A 23073-nucleotide genomic window follows, 5' to 3' on the forward strand; every position below is an offset into this window, starting at 1 on the left:
TAAAATGTTAAATTTTGTAAAATAGATGCAGCTGTAATTTTTACAGTTCTGTGGCAGATGTATCCCTGAAAGCTCAAATAACATGTTTTAATACTTTGGTCTCACTTTCACCAAAAGGTTATGCTTCAGTGAGATTTTCCCTTAGAGGTGACAAAATGTTTCTTTAATGACAGATACCGTGATGATCATAAAGCACAAACGACTGTTGCCATGACAAGGCAGGATTTCTTCAAATTCAGTTAGCTTTGACTCTAATGCTATACCCCAAAGGCCCTGCTTTTCCAAACCATTCACAACATATGCTCTTTTTAAATCCATCAAACAATCCTGCACTCACTCTATACCCCACGTTCTAATGTCAAAGCAAATCTATGTTCTACTTGTGGCACCTGCTGTGGCACATACTTCATCTACTTTAGGGTAGTGCTAAACATACCACCATACTTAAAGTCCTGTCAACATAGCTGTGATAAAGACCCTTTGGAAAATGTATAGCTTCACCCTAAAATAATCATTTATCATAACTCATAAGGGAGAATTAATTGGCATTTAGTACTTGTAATAATTTGGATTGGTGCCCTTCATGAAAGAGGGCCATGTATGTAAGTACAGGCCTCATGTAGAATAGGAGTACTTTCATTTTTAACAAGGCAAAACAACTTCTGTTACAAATAAACTCCACTTTTAAAAAGGATACCTAAGGCAGTCAATATATTAGCAAGTGCTGTTGCACTGAATACTCCTAAGTCAGGCTTTGGAAACATCAGTCTGTATTACTAAATACTGAAAATACTATCATAACTTAAATTACAAGGTTATAACAAAAATAGATTAAACTTTTTTCCTTTACTAATATCAACATAGTTCAAATGATGGGTTAACAAAATGGTGTATTATAATATTACTGTCCCCTATGGAAATACGTGTGCTATGGACTGACAAATACTTTGTCTATAGCTTATGCAAAAACATGCAGCTCCCTCAACCTCTTTGGCATGTTACATATTGTGATTGGATTTGAGAGTGTGCACTATCTACACATGGATGAAGTTTCCCAGTTGATTGTTATATCTATTACATAAAGCTAGAAAGGGAAACAAAAGATGTTTTAAGGCAGGAAAAAAAGTTAGTTACTTAGTATTAACTCAAGTTTACCTCAGAAGTTTCTGTAGTCATCCTTTCTTCCCACTGAGATAAGTGTACCACTGTGAGATCCAATCTCTCCTAAGTCTATTATACTTTGTTTTTTTAAATGGATCTCCATGCTTCATAGGTTTATCATGACAAGGAGTTGTTTAAGTGAACTACAGATAAATGTAGATGGATCCTTTTGATCCTGTGGACCATTCTCCTGACTTTCTGCCACTAACATGGGCTGCTTGTCTGCATTCTGCCAACACAGGCATCTTCAAACTTTGATTTCTGTGATTTAGGCTTATATGTCATTCAAAAGATTGGAAAGATTGAGAGCTTTGAGTGTTCACATACTGGAGTAGAAAAGGACTGTCTGGTACAAAGAGGAAAGTGTGCTACACATTGACTTTGCAAGATGGCAAGTTATGTGTGAGTCCTGCCAGCTTTCTCTTTTGTGAAGCGAGTTTGCTGTGGCCCTAGCTATAGTCATTAGTCAGGGGTTCTCAAATGTAAAGGTGAGATGGACTAACAAGTTGTTATTTTTTGATAAGAAGAGCAGGGAAGTTGCTCTCCAGGACAGAAGAAAATGGGGACATGAGCATCAGGCTGCCTGCAGTCTTTAGTTTTACTTCCATACTCATAAATCCAATAGATATTAATATAAAACTGTAAAGGGAATAGAATAGCTTTTAGAACCCTATTGTAAATTAAAGGTATGTTTTCCCAATGTTATTTGAGAAGAAATCATTGATATTTGGCCTGAGGTGAAAATGCAAACTCTGATTTACCATTGCCAGGCAGCTATGCAGTCATTTGTAGTGCTATAAAGCAGTTAACAGAGAAACTGAAATACTTGCGTTTGCACTGAAGAGAATCACTTCGTGCTAAGTAATGGGGAACTGGGACCATAATATTTTTGTTGTGATAAAGCTTTATTTCTAATGTGTTGACAGACAGGACAGAAAAATAAAATCCCAAGAGACAGAAGTTCTCTGGTCCCCCAAGCAACAGACTGGGGTCACAGGAGGAATATGCACAACGGAATTCATTTCCTGCATGAGACTCCTTGACTCACTAACTTCCACAACAGCTTGATTCACACCTTACTTGGGGAAGGTACTTGTAATCATGCTGTTTCAAAAGCTGCTAATCTTAGAGCAGTTCTGTTCTTTGCCCTTCCTTCTTCAGAAGGATTTAACCACTTTTGATATTCAGACTTTCAGTTCTCTACTCTGTTTGGGTTTTTTTTTAATTCTGTGGGCTGATTATCAGTGTACCTACTAATACAAGCACAAGACTTTCTAATTACACACTGGTAGAAACAGCACTCGGCCTTCTTATCAGTCTTTACATAAGATGGGCATGACTTTGTGTCATATCTGAGCTGCAGCCAGCAGAAGCTCAGCTTGACAGCCTAGTGCTTTTTCCCTCTGGACTATCACATTGCACATTCTTACAGGGTCATGCATGATAAAAAAGGATAAACGGCCTCCAAAGAGACATGACCGATACCTTATTGTCTGCAGAGCTTTTACCTCTGCACTATCACTGCAAATCTCTTCATAGAGGCTGCAACAGATGCTAGAATTATTGCGTAGACTACAGGGCAGAGTAGCATAGAGCTTGAAATCCATGCTTTCATGTCAATTCTCTTTGTCTGTGGTATTCACACAGAGCAGCAGAGTTAGATGAGATGATGTTAGATGTTTTGAAGTGATGATGTTAGATGTTTTGAAGTGGAGAGTGAAGACAGTGTCTTGTTCTTCTCTGACATAGCCAGAATCTTGTAAAATAAGTTTTCTCTTATTCCTATGCTTCAGTTTCTCCTTTTTTCTACTTGTGTTTTTATTAGGAACTCATTTTAATACTTAGATGATTTCTTTATACCAGTCTTCTGTATAATTTACCCAAAATACTGCTTGATGTCTTATTTGTCACTCTGTGAAACGTGTTGATTCTTTATTTGCAATACTTGTATTACCCTGAGGTACAGGGCCAGGAAAGGTCTGGGCGTCGTTATGCTAGGCGCTGTATGTATGTGGAAGAGAAATGTCAATGCCTTACTGTTTAAAACCAGAGAATTTCCTCAAATTTCTGGTGTGTCTCTTCATCAGAGAAGAGATAGCTAGATTAATCTAAGCTTACATTTGCATTTTCTCTGTGTGCTTGACGCATACAGCTTTAATGTCAGCTACTGTTCATGCTTAATATTTCCCTCTGCAGCCTCAGAAGTCTCTGCAATTTGATAATAAAATTTTGCTGGTAAAATGCTATTTCCAGTAGTGACTCAACGTTAAGACTGAATAATAAGAGTCTTTTTCTAGTTCTGACTTTGGATATCTGTTGAAGAATAGCATCATTATGAAATTGTTGCTTTCTAGATATAGAATAGGAGGTTAATGTCACTGTGTGGAATAGAAATTACTTTTACTTGAATGTATGCTGGACTGGGTATGACCCAGAAGACTCATTGGTATGATCTGGAATTGTGAAGGAGCTCTTTTCTGAGGATTGTATGTAGGAAAAACACAGGAAATGGAAGCAGAAGGTACAGGGTGAATTTCTTTCAATCCTGGAAACGATACAAAAAGGCAGAGGGGAAGGCCATTCAGAAGAAAATGCCTGTCACCAGCTGAGAGAACCAGATGGACATAATCTGTGGTACTATTTAAAATATGTATAGTAAAAGTTTGGGAGCATCTTCGGACTTTATTAGGCAGTTACATGTAAAATGCATATGTTGCTCCATATCATGTAAGTATGTAATCTTACAGTCTCTTGAAGAGCTGTATAATTCTATAAATAGAAGACCCATCCTAGGATAAAGAGAGATTACTAATACAGCTCCATTTGGCACTTCTGTCTGCCCCAGGAATCTCCCCAGCTGCCCAATAACCATCCATGCATTCTTAATTTTCATTTATTTCCACTTCTTGGTATCTGAAGTAAAAGCCTCCTGTTGTTAAATAGGTGCATATTCACTCTGAGAAATGTTTTCTGCTGCTGTTGCAGTTGGCATAGTCTTGATGTGGAACACATCAAAGTTCCATCACTGACAGTTTTTAAATATTTTCTCTGCAAACATGATTCATGAGACTAAGCAATGTTATTGAACAAGATGCTGTGAGAGAAGGAAGGCTATAAAAAAATAAAAAAGGAAACAGATGAAAAATAAAAACTAGGGAGGGTGGGAACCAGTCATCCACTAAGTAATCTGATTTAAGAGGGTTTAGAGGAACTTGGCCAAGATCAAACTGTGACAATGTATTAAAACTCCAAAACACCTACAGATTTTGTTTGCACGTGGGTGTACAGCTCTGAAAAACATTACTGTAAATATAACTCTGCCTAGAACAGAACTTTCATAATTCCATCAGTCATAATTCTGGCTGGTTCTGCGATTCGCATGTTAGTATTAGGGAATACATCAGTCTTTACTTTAAAGACATTTTTGCTTTATGCAGTCCAAAATGTCACTATAATTTAGCCATTTAGATGCTTGCTTGATGACAAAATAGTGTGATGAATCTCATTGTCCTGCAGTTTAGCTAAGTCCTCATTTGAGATCAAAGTGGAGGGTTAACTTTTTTCTACATGTTCCTTTCATTCCTCATCTCTATCAGGCAAATAATGGTTTTACTAGCGGCAGGAATCCCTATTAAAGTAACTGTCATATTTTGTCATCTTTACAATTCATTGTTTAGTGGTTCATTTGGTGCCAGAGGAAGGAAAAAAGATGAACTGGGCACAGAAAGGCAGACCACCTTAGACTTTCTGAAATTCTTTCTTGGTCAGACAACAACTTTCCTGCTGCCTCTTCCAAACCAATTATTTTGACATGCTCCACTGCAGAAGTTACAGTGTCTAATGCAGCCAAGGAAAACACTGTTAAGCCAAATTCTGAGCTTGATTGTGTTCCTTCCATGGACTTAAATAGATGTCCTGTGAACATTTATTCCATAACAAAATATGCAATCAGATTATCATAATTAGTGTATTTACCCTGGACCAGGAGAGGAAAATTCCTAATTTGGACATGCAGAATTTTGAAACTTGTGGCTAGGTATGTAACTCATTACAACCTCTGCTGCCAGTGCTTCTGAGAAAAATGTCTGCAGTTATCAAAGAAGGAATGAAAGAGAAAAGTACAGCTTTGAAATGAAAGCGAAGCACCCTGCAGAATAATTCTGTTATGCCCAAGCTATGTGTAAGTTACACAACCTGATGATCCATAAGGAGCTGTGGTCTGAATCAAGGATGAATTAGTATCTTAAATTGAGAACAGAACCACATTCATCTAGATAAAGCCTAGCTAAGTATACCAAGCAGGCTAATGATGATTTTCACACACAATTTACGCACTTAACCTTTGTTATGTGAGAATATTTATTGGATACGAACATGTAAGCTATTTTTGAAAATCTACCCTAAGCTCCTAAACCACTGATCATGCTGCCAAACTGGTAGAAATCTTTATGATTCACTGTTACTTTCCTTCCAAGTATAATTAACTACCTGAAAGAAATAGGAGTGTCCAGAGAAGTGACAGTTGAGGAGTGTATGTAGACAGCATGCTTCAAGGCCCTACCTGAAACACTCTATTTAAACCTGTGTGCTCTGGAAGAATAATCTTGCCTTAGCTTGGTGCTGCTTATACCAGTAAATGATGAACACCAAATCTAGATGAGATAAAACAGGAGAGAAGCAGAGTACCCAAAAAGGAATTGGCAGGAACATTGCTCCCCAGATTAACAGGTAGAAGTATCACTAACCAGCAATATCCGTATCACAGGCAAATCTGTAGGCTGTGTTTTGTAGGGGCCTTTTGGTTAGACAGAAAGTATTCATTCACAGTTGATGGTTGCCCACTTTGCTATCTGTAATTAAAACAATGGAGATTTTTCATTGAACTCTCTGGAATGTAGTACAAAATAAAGTTGAAGAATTTACTAAGATGGGATACATGTTATTTAGCATTCCCAATGCAAACTGAAAGCTCTCTAACCCTCACCTGTTGATCACCAGGGTGAGCTGCTCAGAAGGTGAAAGCTTGTCCACAGTAGCATGTCAGCTGGATAGAAAATGCTGATCAGGCTTCTTTTCCTGCCTTAATACCTTCTTTCAAGTGCCAGTTACTGGTCATAGTCTTTGCCCATTGAAATCCCCCCCACATACATGTGCTGGGTAACTCCTCAGGGAATTCAAAACCTGTCATCAGAGACAACAGATCAGCTTGTCCACAAGGGAGTGCTGCTCTGGGCACCTAAAACACTGGTGGATGAATGTTGACAAAGTAGCTAATACACCTGGTATTACTGCTGGCAAGAGGTCCAGATGTCATCCTTGTCACAACAATAAGTTCTTCTGTGAATGTCAAAAAGTTTCTGGTTTTCATATTGTGGAAGTACTATTCTTCTAACAGTGAGTACTGGGACTATGGTGCTGAGTGGGATGGCCATGTAAACATGCTTCACCATTTTAGAGAACTCTAGAGGGACTGAGAGTTTCAACAAATAATTTTCCTTCTGAAAAAAAAAAAAAACAAAAAAAAAAAATGCAGTAGCTTATCCAAAGATAATTGAGGCTGCTTGAACTATGCACTCTGCTGAATTAGAAATCATGAGATCACAGACTCCTGCCTTTATCTGGAATGGAAATTCCCCAACAACAGCTTTCCTTGTAGTTGTTGGGAATTTTGGAGTCAAGTTTCAGCCCAAAATTTGGGCATAAAAATAGAAGACATGGTGTGATGAAAGTGAGTGGCATTGTTTGGATCTTCAAACACACGTCAGTTCAAATGAAGAGCCATTCACCATAGGCAAATTAATATTAACTAGCTGAGGTCATTAATTTCTTAAAGCTCTTTCTAAATAACCTGCTTCTAAATCAGCTTATGGCTTTTCAAATTTATGGGACATTCTTGTTAAAGCCTTATTTCAGTGCACCTTTCTTGATGTTGCATTTTCTTAACTTAGCAGCATTTGCAGTTGTACCTTTCAGGATGTGTTGGCTGATAAACAATATTGCTGTTTAATGACTTTTTGTGACTATTCAGAACATAATATGTTTACCTTTTGTGTAACATTTTGTAAAGGATTTTTACTCTAGGTTCTCCCTAGGAAGTGGTGCAGGTTGGGAAGGGGAGCTGATGAAGCAGTACTCGGTGGGGAAAGAAGACTATCAGTCCAGGTTACCTTCATGTATAGCACACCCAGCTGATCTGACTTCTTTCTGACCAGAACTTAAACAAGCTTGTGAGCCCTAGATTAATGTAGGATCCACTCTGTCAGGGTTTACTTGGCCTCCTGTTTCATCACAAGCTTAGTGGTTCGTAGGGGCGAGAAGTCAAGTAGGTAAACAGTTACCGTCACCAAATCTACCCATGTTGCATTAGTAGTTGTACAAAAATCACTGTATCTTCTCAATAAATAACACTTTTTCCATCTAATTTATTTTTTTATTTTGAGTCTGAAACAGCCTTTAGCTACAGCCACTATCAGTATGTTAAAAATGTAATTTCTGTTATTTAATTTTGTCTGTAAACAGGAAGCCATTCTAAAGTCACATAAAAATTTGTTGTAGAGTGATGGAAAATACTCTTGTATATGGAAAAAAGAAAAAAACCCCACCCTTTAAAACTTTTCAGCTTAATACTGCTACGTGCCCTGAAGCCACTGAGATGTGTGGGAAGGTACTCAGGTACATTTATGCAATAGAGTATTATAAAGCTGATGGATGTAAAATTCACTTAGAGGGATGCTTTTACCTTGAGAAAACCATATATATCACTGGCTTGTACTTTGTCAAATAAAATCTGGGGGGGTTATTATACTTTGCAAGCTTTAAGTGGGAAATTTTTGAAGGTTGCTGTATTCACCACTTTAATGGGTTAACACACCCAAAACCAGCATTGGCATCATCACGCTATAAAGTTCAGTCCTTGTCCTCAGCAATAGCCACATCCCTCTTCATTCAAGGTAAAGCAGCAGTATAACAAGATGCTTCCTTTTTTAAAATTCAGATTGTGTTGCTTTTAATTATTATTTTGTCAGTCTTCACAATCTTCAACGTAACAAGTTTTCCCTTTTAGATTTGAGATTATATCGATATGTTCAAATTATTTCCTGTTAAACAAATATGGTTCCTGTGGCTTCACAAGTGGCATGTCTGTGTTCGATTGAAAAGCTAGGAAAACAAAGCTTAAGCTATTACATTTTAACAGGTAAAAGAAACATGCTCAGTCTCTACAACTTCCCTTGCTTGCCGAAACATCCAGCAGTTTACGTACCTGTTAAATGTGTCAAGATTGTATTTTACCTGCTACATCTTTACATTTCCAAAGATCTTACTGGGATATCTGGCAGGATGTCATGTTATGCACTAAACATGATACACCATATTACGGAAGAAATTTGCATTGCACTTTCTCAGGGGAACTTTGCTTCTGTTCTTTTTTATTCGCTTGGATCTTGAAAGGAATTCTTCACTCTGTAGTTTGAAACCTGTGCTTTTGTTTATTCTCCCACAGAGCATGGATGAATGCTACAGGTACAAAACAGTTATTCTTGCGGATAAGGAGAGTGTTTAATGAGTAATTGATTCTATATGGTGGATGGGTAACGCTGGGCCATCCAATTGAAACAGGTTCACATTGGGCAATATGTCCTCTTAAAACTTCGGATGCAAAAGTAATCAAATGATACCAAGGGTAGTTCCTGCAAATTTGGTTCTGATTCAACATCTCTGTCACTGTGGACATGTGCTATATTTCATCTTCTTTTATACAGATGCCTTTCTGTGTGTACTATACTATTCTAGCGTCTGCAGGCAAAGCATGGAGTTGAATACTACATACTTCTGGTTTAGAGACAGTACTGCTATTTGCTCTATCAAACTGGCAGCTCATGTTTTAGTGATCAAAATTACTCCCCTGGTAGTCTGGTGGCCAGAAACAAAAAGAACTCAATAGACAAATGCACATTTAAAGAACACTTAAATGTAAGCCTGCGTCAATGTCGTAAGTGCCTTAATTTACAAACACACAGGAGCAGAAGAGTCACTTTTACATCAGTCAAGTCTGTGCTGGAACCTCAGGACTTACTCAAAGTCAAAGCTATTTTAAGTTGTTTAGTATCAGAAGTGGCTGCAGGCCACTAACTGCCAGACTAAAACTCTCAGTATTGTCTCAAATGCCCTTTTAGTCAGGCCTTATTGTTGCTGAACTGATCAAAAGCCCTTCAAAGTTATGAAGCATTGTGGTCTTAGTTATGTACAATGAAATGCATTAAGCAGAATGAACTTGAAAAAAAAAAATCTTACCATAGTGGCCGATAGCAAAAGACATAAACCGCTCAGTTTATTGCTAATGCTTGTAGGAGGAGACAAGACAAATTGTGTTTGTATGGGGAGGTCAAAAAACTGCACAGAATGTAGAATTCAAGAAGCCGATAGCTGTGAAAATGTGAAAGGCAATACTGATAACTGAGATCTGTGTACTTGAAACACAAAGAAACATCCCACCTTATAAAACTGCCTTAAAATGAATTAAAATTTGAAAAAGAAAAGTCGGGAAGAAGAAGAGGAACCTTTGAAGAAACTTGGCCGTTCTGATCCTGCAAGCACTTACAAGCTGAGTGTAACTTTGCTGTAGGGAGTTGTCCTGTGGAAGTTGACAGAACCGCTCGCACACATGGAGCTGCCAGAATATTAAGGATCAGTACCTCAGTTATATTCTCAGTTTTGATTTGCATTAAGGTTATTAAATTCTTTGATACCAAAGAAGAACTTGCTCACTTGTTCCTTAAAACCTGTTGTCATAACAAAACAATCAACGTGTATTATTATATGACTCACCTCTCTGCTTCTATTTCTTCAAGATACATAGCACACACTATCTTGGCACAGTATGTGATGCTGAGAATAGACTGAATAGATTTAACAGCTATTCTTAGATTAAGACTGGGAGAAGAGAGATTACTATTAGTCATACCATACAAGATTTAGAGAGCTACATAGTCTTCTAGCTATGCCAACACATTCTATTAAAAAGCCACATCCACATTTTACTATCATCTGTGTAGTTGGTGTACATAGATGAGTCATGCTTCTAACAGGCTAAGCTGCAAACTCCAAAATATTTCCTTTTTTTGTTTTTTAACAAAGGATTGAAAATTTTTCAATCAGATAATGTGGAGTTGAGGCAGGGAACGGAATGATCTTCCTTCCAACCAGGGACAGGAGCATTCACACTCACTCTCAAAAAATCCCCAAAGCCTTCCTAGGGCAATCCCCTAAGCTTTGCCTATATGCTTCCTTTTATTTTCCAGGTGAAAATCTTTTACATTTGGCTTATTTTCATCACCTGGGTTTATTTAGCTTGGCAAGAAGGGCTTGCTGTCTGTCTTCTTCCTTGAAGAGTCTACATATTGTGCATGAACAGCAGCCTTGTAAAGGCATTAAGTAGAAGGAAAATTTCTGGTGTTAATTGAGGTGGTATCATTCCAGCATGGCCCAGCGTACCCAAGACTGAGGTAAGCTGGCTAGCTTAAGTGCCAGCAGCCTTTCTGCTCTTGCAGTACAGATTTCAGCACAGGGTGTCCTGAATTCTAAGTACTTGACTGGCTGTCCCACAAAATCTCTGTGCTGCTGTGGCATTGTGGCTCCTAGTACCCAAGAGAGGTAGATTAAAGCTATTTTGGGTGTTCTCACATGTATTGTAATCTCCGTTCCTAACTGCAGATGAAGCATAGCCTGAGAGGCCACTTCAGAGTGTCTCTGCAGCTTGCCAGCTCAGCTCTGTTTAATATAAAGGGAAGCTCTTCAAGGTGTCAGTGGCATATTCTGCAGATGCTATGAGTGGTCTTAAATAGCAGGTTTTCTTGTCTCATTAAAAACAACAAAAAAAAAAAGAAAGGAGAAAAAAAGTAAAGCCTGGTAGTAAATTGAAAACAGGAGACATATTCTTTAGTAAAATGGTAGCTGCAAAAAGGGAATTTTCTTTAAGGTTTTTAGTGATATGTGCAGGGACCTTCATTTCCAGTTTCCTACAGTCCTCTGTCTTTACATTTAATTGGTCTTGCTCAGCTCTCCCATCAGACACTAAAAGGTATAAAAGCCATCATCAATGACAGTGGGATATTTGTTCTATGTTGTAGGTTATCTAGGCTGTTTGTTTCTTCATTCCTGTTTTATGCCTTCTGGCAATGCATTGAATAAAATGGTGAATTTCTGCCTGATGACTTATCCCAGTGGGTTTTATTCCTTTTCTTTGCTGTTTTTTTTTGTCCAGAGTTGTCTTCTATTTTCTAAGACAACCCATGATTTTCCCTTTGGAGCTGTTACACGTTTATTGTGGGAACAGGGTTGGCAAGTGACTCATTTAGGAAACGATAATATAAATTTCCTCAATTAACTTGTTCACAATGGGAGAGGAACTGATGTCTCCAGTCTAGAGATAACTACTTGGATTCCTGTGAGCATTCACCAGTTCAGTGTAAGTGTTCCGCGGTGGGATTTCAGTAGGTTGTGCTCCTTTGTGTAAAAGGAAGAAGTTTTGCTGCCACGCCCGGGCACCGCAAGCCTCAGTGCTTAGAAAGCCTATGAAGGTTTGTTGGAGCATCTATACAAAAACCCACTTGCAAAAATTTAACAGAGGGAGATTTAAATGGTGTTTTCTCCATAAAGGAAACATACTATATTTTCTTGTGATCCTTGGTGCCTGCCTATTCCTTTTGTTGTAAGAGTATATCGTAGTCTCCAGTAACTGATAGCTTATGTCCTGTCCCTGATTTTTAGCTTTTCTGACGATGGAAGGGAACATTTTCTTTTAATATTTTCTTCTGTTTCAGAGATCCTGAAGAGGAGAGGGTATTGATTCCCAGTGCTTTAGCATATTTCTAGTACTAGTGAATACTTGATTCTCTGAAATGTTGCTCTTAAATAAGAAGTGGAAAATATAACTTGTTGATTTGGGGGTTGGGGTCAGGAAGGGGTCAGACATAGCTCAAGTCCTGGAAAAAGAAGTGGCCCTGGCTAATGCTGCAAGCTACCATATTAACACCTTCTCAGTTGTATAGGCCTCCCTATGTATTTTTGTCTGCCTTGTAAATTAGGAGTTCCTTGGGGTGGGAAAGCTGTGTCCATCCATCTGTTTATACAAGCATTTTCATTAGTATTTTAACACTCAGCCACTCAAATGCTGCCTGATCCCTATCTCTCCCACTTTGGAGTGTAGCTGAGGGGCTTGGATGGGAACACGTGCTGTTCTCAAGGTGGTGCAGCAGCTGCACTTTGTACACTGCCTCCCAGAGCTCCTGCTAAGTAGTATGTACTCTGAACCCAGTGCAGACTTATTTTTTAGGGCACAGCTGTCACTGTTGTACTATATATTCACCCAGTATACAGATCTGCTCACAACAGAGCGTAGTAAGAATTCTCTGTAGTACATTGAAAGCAACATGTGATACTTCCAGCCTGCCCACTTGCTTTAAGCTGGGGATGTTGGAGGTCAGATGTCTGCCTTGTAGGAAATTTGTGGGCTGAAAATTCACATTGCTGAAGCAGCAAGTGTTCCTCTGCTTTTCTGAGAAAGGTGAAAGATGCTTGGCTTTTCAGGATGAAGTCTGTGCTTGGGCTTGAGGCGCTAAAGAAATACTATTAAAATTGGATCTGTCAGTGGTACCCTGGATTGGATTTTGTAAATCAATTGACAGAAATAGCTATACCTTGAATCTCTGGTGAACATCTCACTGTAGCTTTAAATAAAGGCATTTGCAACACCTAGCATCTGAAAGCTATATTGTAATCCAGAGCAAGTGAGTTAAGACTGTTACAAAGGTTTTCTGGAATAGTTCTGTCTAGATCTTTCCCAGAGATGTTTTGAGAAAAAAAATTGGTAGTCAAATTGAAAAATGCATATTTGGCCTAGACAGTACTATATTTGTTTACTTTTGTTACTTCTGTTAATATAAGAGAGGCTGAGACGAGAGCAAACTAGAACTTACTGTGTAGACAGATCTGGACTTGCAGTCTAATTCCAAGGGTTAATTAACATTCACCCTTCATTTAAAAAATATTTTTTAAAAACCTTTTTAAATAGAAAACAGTCCCTAAAGATTTCACAAAGACACAGTGAGATCTTCTCTGTTTGTGATTATATTTAGTAAATTTTTAGTAGATCAGAGATGAATTTTCAAAGGAAAATATGAATAGATAAACACTTTGCATTCCATTCCTTTCTGCTGGATCTTTAAAAATGGGAACAAGATAGTCTTGAATGTGCCTTGACACTTCAGATCTGGCTGCCCTGTATCTCCATCTGTACATTGGTATTTTGTCCCCAACAATTACTGACTGTTCTTAATGTCTGCTGTAAATGCACGCTGTGGTTCAGTTTAAAGTCTCACAGAGAAGCCTGTTAGCTTCTAACTAAAATAGGTATAATAGGTACTTTGATTTGAATATTTTGTACAGATTATACATCCAGATTTTAATAATACCTTCTATATAAAGTTCTACAGAACCAAATAATCTACATAGCATGCTCTTAGCCAGTGGGAAGACTGGGGGAAGAAGTAATTCTTTCCTGATACTTATTATAGTTCTGAATTACAGATACAATAAACTAGATCTATCTTCTATACTTGTGAGTTTTACTGTCTATGAAGCTAGGGTAAGCTGAATTTTAGAGGTAAAGTGACATCCATGGAGTGCTGGGTCCTGAAATGGGAATTGGAAAGGTAGAGCTGTATGAAGGAATCCAGCCCTACATTTGCTACCATTATAGCTGAAGAGATGAGTACAAATCCCTTTCATTTCCTTTTCAAATAAAGTAACACTGGCTGGTAAGCCATGATTGAGACTGTTTCCTTAATTTTCACAGTGTGGTTCTCCTGTAGCTCTTTGCCTCAGAAAGGGCATTGCAATGGCCATAGTTAGAAATTCATATAAATCACAAATTCAAAGCTACTCAGGACCTTTTGTTTGATAGGTTCTTCTGATGAATATATTTTTCATTTAGGTAGTGTTTTCTAAAAGTGTTAGGCAGAAAGTATCCCACTGGAGTAAGAATGAAATCAGGTCACTAGTTATAACCATCCCCTCCCTCTAAATTTGACTCTTCTAGGACACTTGTAGTTACCTGCTTTATCTTTATTTTAAGGTATAACATTTAAATTTGGGGCTGCAAAAAGCAGAAATCAGAGAAACTTAGAGAGAAATCAGTATGTTACAGCTATCTTAAACTAGTCCCAGATCCAGACTTCTTTATGCTTTCTGTGAAAGCTCTGCTTCTCTGGGCTTATTTTGTTTGAAATATCACTGGGGAGTGGAAGGAGGGAAGTATGTGTTAAGTAGGAATTCCTGAATTAGGGCAGACTTTTGACTTTCAGTAGCTGGGTTGATGTTCAAAAACTAGTCATTGTTCCTGATGAGCAAATGGGGGATTTCCCAGCATTTGGAACTAGCTGTCTGGAGACTCAAGTATCAGCATCACACAGTTAATGTTTTGTGGCAAGAACTTGCATGTTTTATGAGGAGGTAAAAAGTGGTGTCTTAGAAAAGTGATATGTGAAGATTATTTATTAAAAAATCTTTATCAAGAAAGCTCAAGCCTTGGTGTCTACCTGACTGGCAAACAGTTTATGTTAATAGAGAAGAAGGATAAATTGAGAAAGACTGAAGTGTCCTACTTGACGAATTCAAGTCTTACTAATTTATCCGATTTTGGCTTTTGTTCACATTTTGCCTTTTCCTGACCTCTTATTTTATTGCAGATTCTGTTTCTTGACATACCGGGGGGTCTGAGCTGGGAAGGGTCCTTTAGTAACTATACAAGTACATGTGGGTTTGCAAATAATCCATATTCTTTATAGGCTTCTGGTTTTTGTGTACTTTGCACAATGCAAGTCAATGAAATGCATGGAAGCTAATGTTTGTATAATAGATTAGGAAAGCTATGCTTGTAATATGAATCCCTTTCTACTAATCTCTTTCTATGAGGGTGCATTAGACTGCAGAATAAAACTCCATCACTGAAACCACCACAAAGTGTTTCCGCACCCCTCAATTCCTTAACACCAGAAAACTACATCAGGGAACGGCACTGCTATTATCAGTCAACTTTACTTTGCATGAGAACATTATATCTGTGGCTGTCCTTCACTCAGAAAACATATAACTCTTACTGCTTTTATCTCTAGTGAAACGGTATAGAAAGCTGTCTCTTCCAGTCAGATCAGTTCTGGGATGTTATTTACAGTGCCTAATTCCAAAGTAATCTCTATTTTTTAAGTAGAGTGTCTGAGTATTCAGGGTGCTGTATTCTAGCACCCTGATACTAGAGCCTGTGTTCTAGTAAATTGACAACTCCCATTGTCAGAGTACACTGTCAATTAGACTGCCAGCCTCAACACTGAGCACCTTTAATGGGGTGTTAAGAAAGGGTTATTTTTCCTTTTTTCTTCTTTGTCTTTGTAAGTGGAGGAGCACAACAAGCAGTCTAGGGAATTGTTTTGGAAGGACTTTTTTGTTTTGATTATGTACACATTTTTAAGTGTTTTGAGGTCGTATTAGGGAAGGCAGGTTAAGGAATTTAACTTCACACTTGATGAGGAAAAGTGTTTGGATTTATGTTGGGTTTTGGTTTCCTTGGGAATTTAACTTCACAGTTTCAGCCTGACTGAATTCACAGGGGAAATGTCGTGGTTTAACCCCAGCCAGGAACTAAGGACCACGCAGCTGCTCACTCACTCCCCTCCCACCCAGTGGGATGGGGGAGAAAATCGTGAAAAGAAGTAAAAAGTGAAAAAAAAGTGGGTTGAGATAAGAACAGTTTAATAGAACAGAAAAAAAGAAACTAATAATGATAATGATAACACTAATAAAATGACAACAGTAATAATAAAAGGATTGGAATATACAAATGATGCACAGTGCAATTGCTCACCACCCAGTTAGTCCCCAAGCGGCAATCCCCCCACCCCCACTCCCCCCAGTTTATATACTGGGCATGACATCACATGGTATGGAATATCCCTTTGGCCAGTTTGGGTGAGCTGTCCTGGCTGTGTCCCCTCCCAACTTCTTGTGCCCCTCCAGCCTTCTCGCTGGCTGGGCATGAGAAGCTGAAAAATCCTTGACTTAGTCTAAACATTACTTAGCAACACACTGAAGTTTTCAGTTGTTATCAACATTCTTCTCATACTGAACTCAAAACAGCACTGTGCCAGCTACTAGGAAGACAATTAACTCTAACCCAGCTGAAACCGGGACAGGAAATATGGCTCATAATCAGACACATCTTTCTTTTATGTTCACTGTGCTGAAGGAAGAGTTTTTAGCTGCAGCCTTTGTTGTATTTCAGATTATCCTTGGGTTTTCTTAGAAGTGAGGAATGTAAGGGGGTACCTAAAAATAAGAGCAAAGGCCTGTAGCTTATGTCCGTACCGTTTAAGTACTGAGCGCTGAAAGCAGAGCACAACTCTGATGTGCCCACTAAAATTTGTCTGGCTGATGGTATGTGAAGGCTCTTCTGTTTTAGTTGGAGTTCCATATTGGAGTCAAGTTTCATAAGTAGCTGTGCTGTATCGATGTCATCCAGATGCAAGCTGAGAGGGCTGTGTAAAACTGAGATCAGGATACCGTCCATTCAGAGAAGATGCCGTTCATGAGGCCTCTGGACCCAATAAAATGCGATGCCATAGTGAATGACCAGAATTTCTGAACTGTTTTCTCAGTAGTTGGGTTTGTAGTTGAAGCATTGTGGCTTCTTATTTCTAAAAGTGCTGGTCTGTCTTTGGAGTGTCAGGTCCCACAGGTTGCTGAGGTCATCTCGGGTATGTACTAATCTGTCTTGGTAATGGAGCTATAGTTGTATGTGGGGAAGGTTAAGCAGAATTATTTCCTATAAAGCTCGCTATAAAAGAAGCAAAGCACGTCCAAGGCCTCTCACACACATTCATTTTCTGTCTGCTCAATATAATGAATTAATTTGGGAAAAATGGCTTTTAGGAGGAAAAATACAATAAAATCATGCAGTAGATAGTGGTTCATTAGTTTTCTGCTCCCGAGTAATGTCTCTATATACTACTGCAATATAAATAGTGATAATTATCCCCTTGAGGAGGAGATAATATGTGGTAAGGGAACCACTACATTGGGCTTAACCTCTCAAAACAGAAGTAATGACAAGTAGGTGTTGTCCTGGACCTTTGCAGAAATGCGAATTAACTCTGAGTTTGTTTAATTTCCATAAATTTTGTTGTTCCACCCATACAATAATAGACACAGCTAGTGTTGTATCTATTACTGTACTTATTGCTGTATCTATTCCTCATTATAGTTCTGGGCGAGTTCTCTGTAAGTGCTTTGTGTACAGAATGACTTATCCTGATATGACTCTCTGGTTTTTTGCTTTTCTCACACAGATCACTCCTGGCAGCAAGGCAGCACAGTCACAGATGAACCAAGGGGACCTTGTCGTAGCCATTGAGGGAGTCAACACTGACAGCATGACCCACTTAGAGGCCCAGAACAAGATCAAGTCAGCGAGCCACAACTTGAGCCTCACTCTTCAGAAGTACGTTGATATAAGTTAAAGTCTTTGCATTCCTAAGGGCATCCTATGAAACTTGTGACTAAGGAATATAAGTGTTTTATCTCTGCCTGTTAGATTTATTTGAAGTGTTCATGGCACAGATATGAGATGGAAAGCCTCTGCTCTGATTCTTGTAGAAATCAGCATGGATTCTTACAGAAATCAGTATGGTTGATATGTTGAGTGTATCTGTGTGGAATTTAGCCTGTTCAGTACAGGTGTAATCCCATATCCATTCAAGCTTCTGTTAAAAAATAAATCCAACAGTGATGTTTCTTTTGCTTATTCCCATGTGGACAACACACAGTTTTGTTTGGTTAATTTATGAACAACTATTCTAGAAACGACTATCATAACAAGTGTTATGAGTGCATGGGAGGAACCTGTCATTCACTTTGTGAATAATCACAGCAGGCTGACAATTTGTGTTAATGGTCTGGCACCTGTGAGTTTGAAAGTGGCCTCTGCATCTGACAGAATAAGAAAGGTGTAGCCTGAGTGCAGGAAAGGAAGTCAGTAGAACTTGGTGAGGGCAGACTTTCTCATAGAGATGTGATAGAACTCTTGCCATTGAGAAAGCAGAATCTCTTCACGTAACAGGTCTATTAACTTTTCCTGGTTAATGTTGCTTCCAAGGTAACTTGTTCTCAAGTCAGATAACCTTGCACAGAGATTTTCTATAATAGTTGCATTAATATTTAAAGCTCCATGATTATATAAAGCAAAGTAACTGCTATTTTTACTGCGTTGTGGAGAATATAATTTTTGTATAGGCTAGGCAAAGACTGGTACAGAAAGCAGGTTGTAATGTGGAAGTACAATTTCTGAGAATATACCAGAAAATCTCATACATGGATGTACACTAGAGCTAAGCAGTATCAGGAGCAGACTAACACCTAAGGGAAAAAGATCTTTAGCTGAGGTTTCCAAGACAGAGCAGGGTACTCTAAAGCAAAATGTGTGGCTGAATTTCCCACATGGCTTTGTAACTCTCAGGTTTGTCTTTAAGCCGGTGTTCCAGGTAATGTACAAAATAAGTACACAAAGTAGACAGATGCTTACAAAATTGCAACATATTTGTTAGCTTCTGTGAGGACACTGGGTAGACTTATATATTCCCTGGAAATGTATGACTTAATATATTTCCTGGAAAAGAGTTTAAATTAAAGCTCTTCAGATTTTCAGATGTTCCAGGTTTTCTCAAAGAAAAATCTTTGAGATTTTTCTCAAAGGGTGTGGTCCAGCAGTTTCAATGCATGCAAGGGAGGTAGGGAGATGCATGGAATAATTTCTGCCACCTTGTATGATGTGCATGTGTGCCTCTAGTGTGCTTAGGCAAGATTTTCAGCCAAAATTAAAGAGAGACCAGGAGCCTAATCCTAAATGTACTGAAATGGGCTTTATATCAGAAGCCAGAAGAAAATGGTCTTCCAAAGTTGTTGAGGGACGATGGGGCACTATCTTGATGCATGTAGTTGAATTCTCATCCTGTGGCCCACTCCAGCTTCTTTTTGCTCCGTTCTAATGAATGCTAGTGATGTTATGAATATAAGTATGTTATCTTTTTAAAAAATATTTACACTGTTCTGGATTATTTTCTATTTGAAAGTTAAGGAAAATCCTTTCTGATAATTTATTTTAGAACTTCTGTCTGCTTTTCTATTGGATCCTTGTGTTTTTACATTGAGAGAAAATGTTTCTTATTGTGCTTCGGCTCGTTGCACATTTGGAGTTAATTTTCTTGAATATTGGACCTGAAAAGTGGTCCAGTGGCTGCCTGTATGGCCTGACATTTAAAACTACAAACCATCACCTCTCCTTCCACACAGAGGAAGGGTTCCCAAATCTGTGACTAACAAAACCAGATTATCCTAATACATATCACACATTCGAGTCACTTAAAACAGTAATTTTGATCAAGTGTTGGCAGGGATATTTCATGTGAGTAATCGTTGTGCTTTTGTACTTGCTGACCTCTAAATTACACTGCCAGCAACTCTAGTGGCCACATAATTAAAAAAAACAAACAAACAAGTGTTTTACAGCATCCAGGACAGCTTATTTATTGTTTACTGATTGAAGTAATTGTTAGTTTTGCTTAAAGTATTTTCAGACTGCTAAAGCTTTATTTATTGTAGTATACATTATTCTTTGTCCACATAATTCTAGTGGAAGTATCATTATTTATTGCTTTCTTGCTCTATCTGTTGTTTCTTTTATCTTTCTGAGGATTGGCTTGTCTCTTGGTTCCAAAACAATAGATAATCAATTTATGTGGATATTGAACAGCAAAGTAAGCAGTAATGTAGTGTTGCACAGACTGAAATATGCCTGCATAGATAATAGATGTAGATGAGTTAAGATCCATTTTGAAAAGAAAAACAGCGTAAAGTGATATGAAATACTATTAAGCACAAATAGGTCAGACAACTTCTTTGTTAGCAAGTGAGAACTTTCACAGATGATGCTTTTGCTCTAAACGTATACAATTCATAGAATCTCTTCTTCAGTATGACAGTTGCTTTTTGATGTGAGCTATTAGTTCACATTGGTTACCCATTCAGCCTCACTAGAGTTATATGGGAAAAACAAATGACAAAGACTGAAAAGTAATTTTTTTTTTTAAGTGTTGTTTCTTAGATGATTAAGAGCTATTCAAAAAGTTGTGCTCAGAGGCATTAAGCTGGCTTTCACTTTGCACAATTCAGTATTTATACAAGCTAAACCCTATCAGCATGTGATCTCAGCCAACTGACATATGCGTAGAACCCTATTAAAGATCCGGTATCCCAATGTCTTGAACAAAAGGCATCTCCACAATATTCGGGAACTTAGATTAATCTCACCTTGAAAAATCATTTTTCCTAGGCACAAATAGGTTAATTTACCTAAGTACAAAAACATTGTGGCAGTTTAGTCACCTGCCAAAAATTTTCAATGAAATATCCTTTTTTTTCAACAAAAATAATTTTACAAAGATTGTACTGGTGAGAAGAAGAATAGTTAACGTGAAAAATATGGGAGCAGTCACTAGTGATGGTAATTTTCAACCAAATAAGAACAAAACAGGAGAATGGCAAAATCTCCTGGGACTTGGTTACCAGGAGAATGACTGTGCTGAGAGATCATTTTTACTTTTTTAGAAATGGCTTGCAGCAATGAAATTGGAGTGGAGTGTTCTACTATTATGGAAAAACAAAGCTAGTTTCCATAAAGATCAGAGATGATAACTCAGTTATCTAATTTGCATAAAAGTTTGGAAATGGAAATCCTTTCAAATGGAAAAGTCATGTATGTGCATTAGGAAATTGACTGTTGTGATGGGTCAACTTAAGCCCTAAATTTTGATGATGGACATTTATGTGAAGTAGTCACGTGGCTCTACAGGATATGTTTCAAGGTCATGGAATGCCTTACCAGGCAATCTGTGGCTTGGTTTCACTGTTGCAGCACTGGAAGTAGAACTGAACTTGCTTGTTTAGTCTATAGGCCACGGAAGAAGCAGTGGAACATGAAATCTAGACGTAAATGCTCTGAGACAGAAAGCTTTTTATTTTTCTAATGGCTCGTGGCTCTCAAGAGCGATGGCCTTTCCTTTTATTGATCCTGGCCATGAAGGTTTCATGAGCATTGTTTATAACCTGACAGTTCAGACAGTGTTTGCTGCTACTCACTTTTATTATCACACTTAAGTTCCCTGTGGGTTTTCTTTTTCAGGGTGGGGAACTGGTTATATTTTATTTGGCTGTCAAGAAAAGCTGTACATGGTGTCAGCACTTGTGCAGAACATCAAATTGCAAGACATCAAACATAGCAGAAGGGAAGCATTAAGAATGCCCATTCGTACCTGCCTGCCTAAACAATGAGAGTCTACACTTCTCTGGCTTTACAAACCTAGGTTTTTTTCAAGTACCATCGATCTGCACTGTGCAAGGTACACTAACATAGCTCTTCAATGAGTGCTTAGTGCGCAGTGCTGGCCTGAGTGGAATTCTCCATGTTTTAGTCATGTAGATATCCCATTATGGGTTCAGGAATTTGTGGATGTCAAGTCTTTTTTTGACAGCTTCCTTCCCTAAACTCCCTGTTAAATTTGTTCTTATCAACTCACCCATGCTATGTTTTCATGTGAAACCACAAAATTAGGATGGAGGTCTCGCCAGCTATGCCAGAGGTTTGATCAGGCAGCCAGAACTTGTCTTGTTACTGGCTTGAGTGAAACACTGCATTTTCTGACTGCTCATTTTCAAAGTCTGACTGCTTAGTTCTCCAGAGCCTGCAGCGTGCCTCCCTGTGCTGCTTTTGAGAAGTTAAATGATGCAGACAGGCAAGTGGCAGGGAGTTGGAAGTATTTGGACCATTCCTGAAGAAAGAGACCTGTGATCCCGTGGTGTGGAAAGGTATGGGACCCTCCAGACCAGCTCCGCTTCCTTCCATTTGGAAGACGAAATACATCTAGGAACTGAATTCTCTTTTGCTGAAGAAAAGAGAACAGCAGTGAAGGGAGAAGGGAAGAAATGTCTTTGGCACTGTGCACTATTACCCAGTAGAACTCCATGAGGCATGATAGCATTCAGGCAAACAAGGCTAATATTCTAAAATGTTAGATACTTGTATAGATGCAGCTTGTTCCTTAGAAACCTACATTACTCTAGATGTACTGAGGGGAGATTGGTGCTAGTTCTGCTAGGCAATGCTATGGAAGGCTATGATCATACTCTGTAATGACCTGGGTTGTGGTGGAAAAAGACCTTGCTTTGCTTTTAATCTTTTTGTGACCTCCTGGAGTTTAGTTCTCAGTCATTTTTCAGTATCAGTTTCTAATGAGTTACCTGAGCTACACAGCTGCCCCCAGGCATTTTAGTTCTGGGCCAGTCAAAGTTCATCTTTAAGTGGCTGGCTGGTTGTCCCACAGATACTAGGCCATAAACTTACTGTCCTACAGTATTCAGTTCACAGGTGAAAACCAAAATGCATGCAAAATCTATTTTTATTTCATACAAATGGGTTTCTTTTTTAAATTCACAGTAAATGCAATGCACAAGAGTGCAGTATTATTTGTCAACACGTTTCACTGGAGCATCCGCAACATTCATTTGATCTTAACTCAAGGAATCTGATCAGGCTCCTTGGAAAGGATTCACCAAATGTACTGGCTTAGTTTTGGAAAGTGCTGTAACATGAGTGTGCCTCATTCTGCTGGCACAAACATTCCTGTGACACTTGAAGACTCCTGCCTTGGTGTCACCCTATGCTGCTGGAGGGGAGCAGGGGAGGTGCAGACTTTCTGTGCCTGGTGTGCGTTGACACAACCTCCATGTCCCAGGGTGTGCCAATGATGCTAC

The 23073-nt window shown here is 38.6% G+C and overlaps 1 protein-coding gene across 11 annotated transcripts in view; it reads left to right on the forward strand.

Moving 5' to 3' along the window:
• Positions 1-23073, forward strand: part of LDB3 (LIM domain binding 3) — a 128886-nt gene that overhangs the window by 23103 nt on the left and 82710 nt on the right. For all 11 annotated transcript variants that reach the window (XM_052798829.1, XM_052798831.1, XM_052798832.1 and 8 more), the window contains exon 3: positions 17559-17710. In XM_052798829.1, coding sequence (XP_052654789.1) covers positions 17559-17710 — 152 coding nt within the window. The remainder of the gene's footprint in view (positions 1-17558; positions 17711-23073) is intronic.

This window comes from Harpia harpyja, chromosome 10 (genome assembly GCF_026419915.1).
Source record: "Harpia harpyja isolate bHarHar1 chromosome 10, bHarHar1 primary haplotype, whole genome shotgun sequence".
NCBI lineage: Eukaryota > Metazoa > Chordata > Aves > Accipitriformes > Accipitridae > Harpia > Harpia harpyja.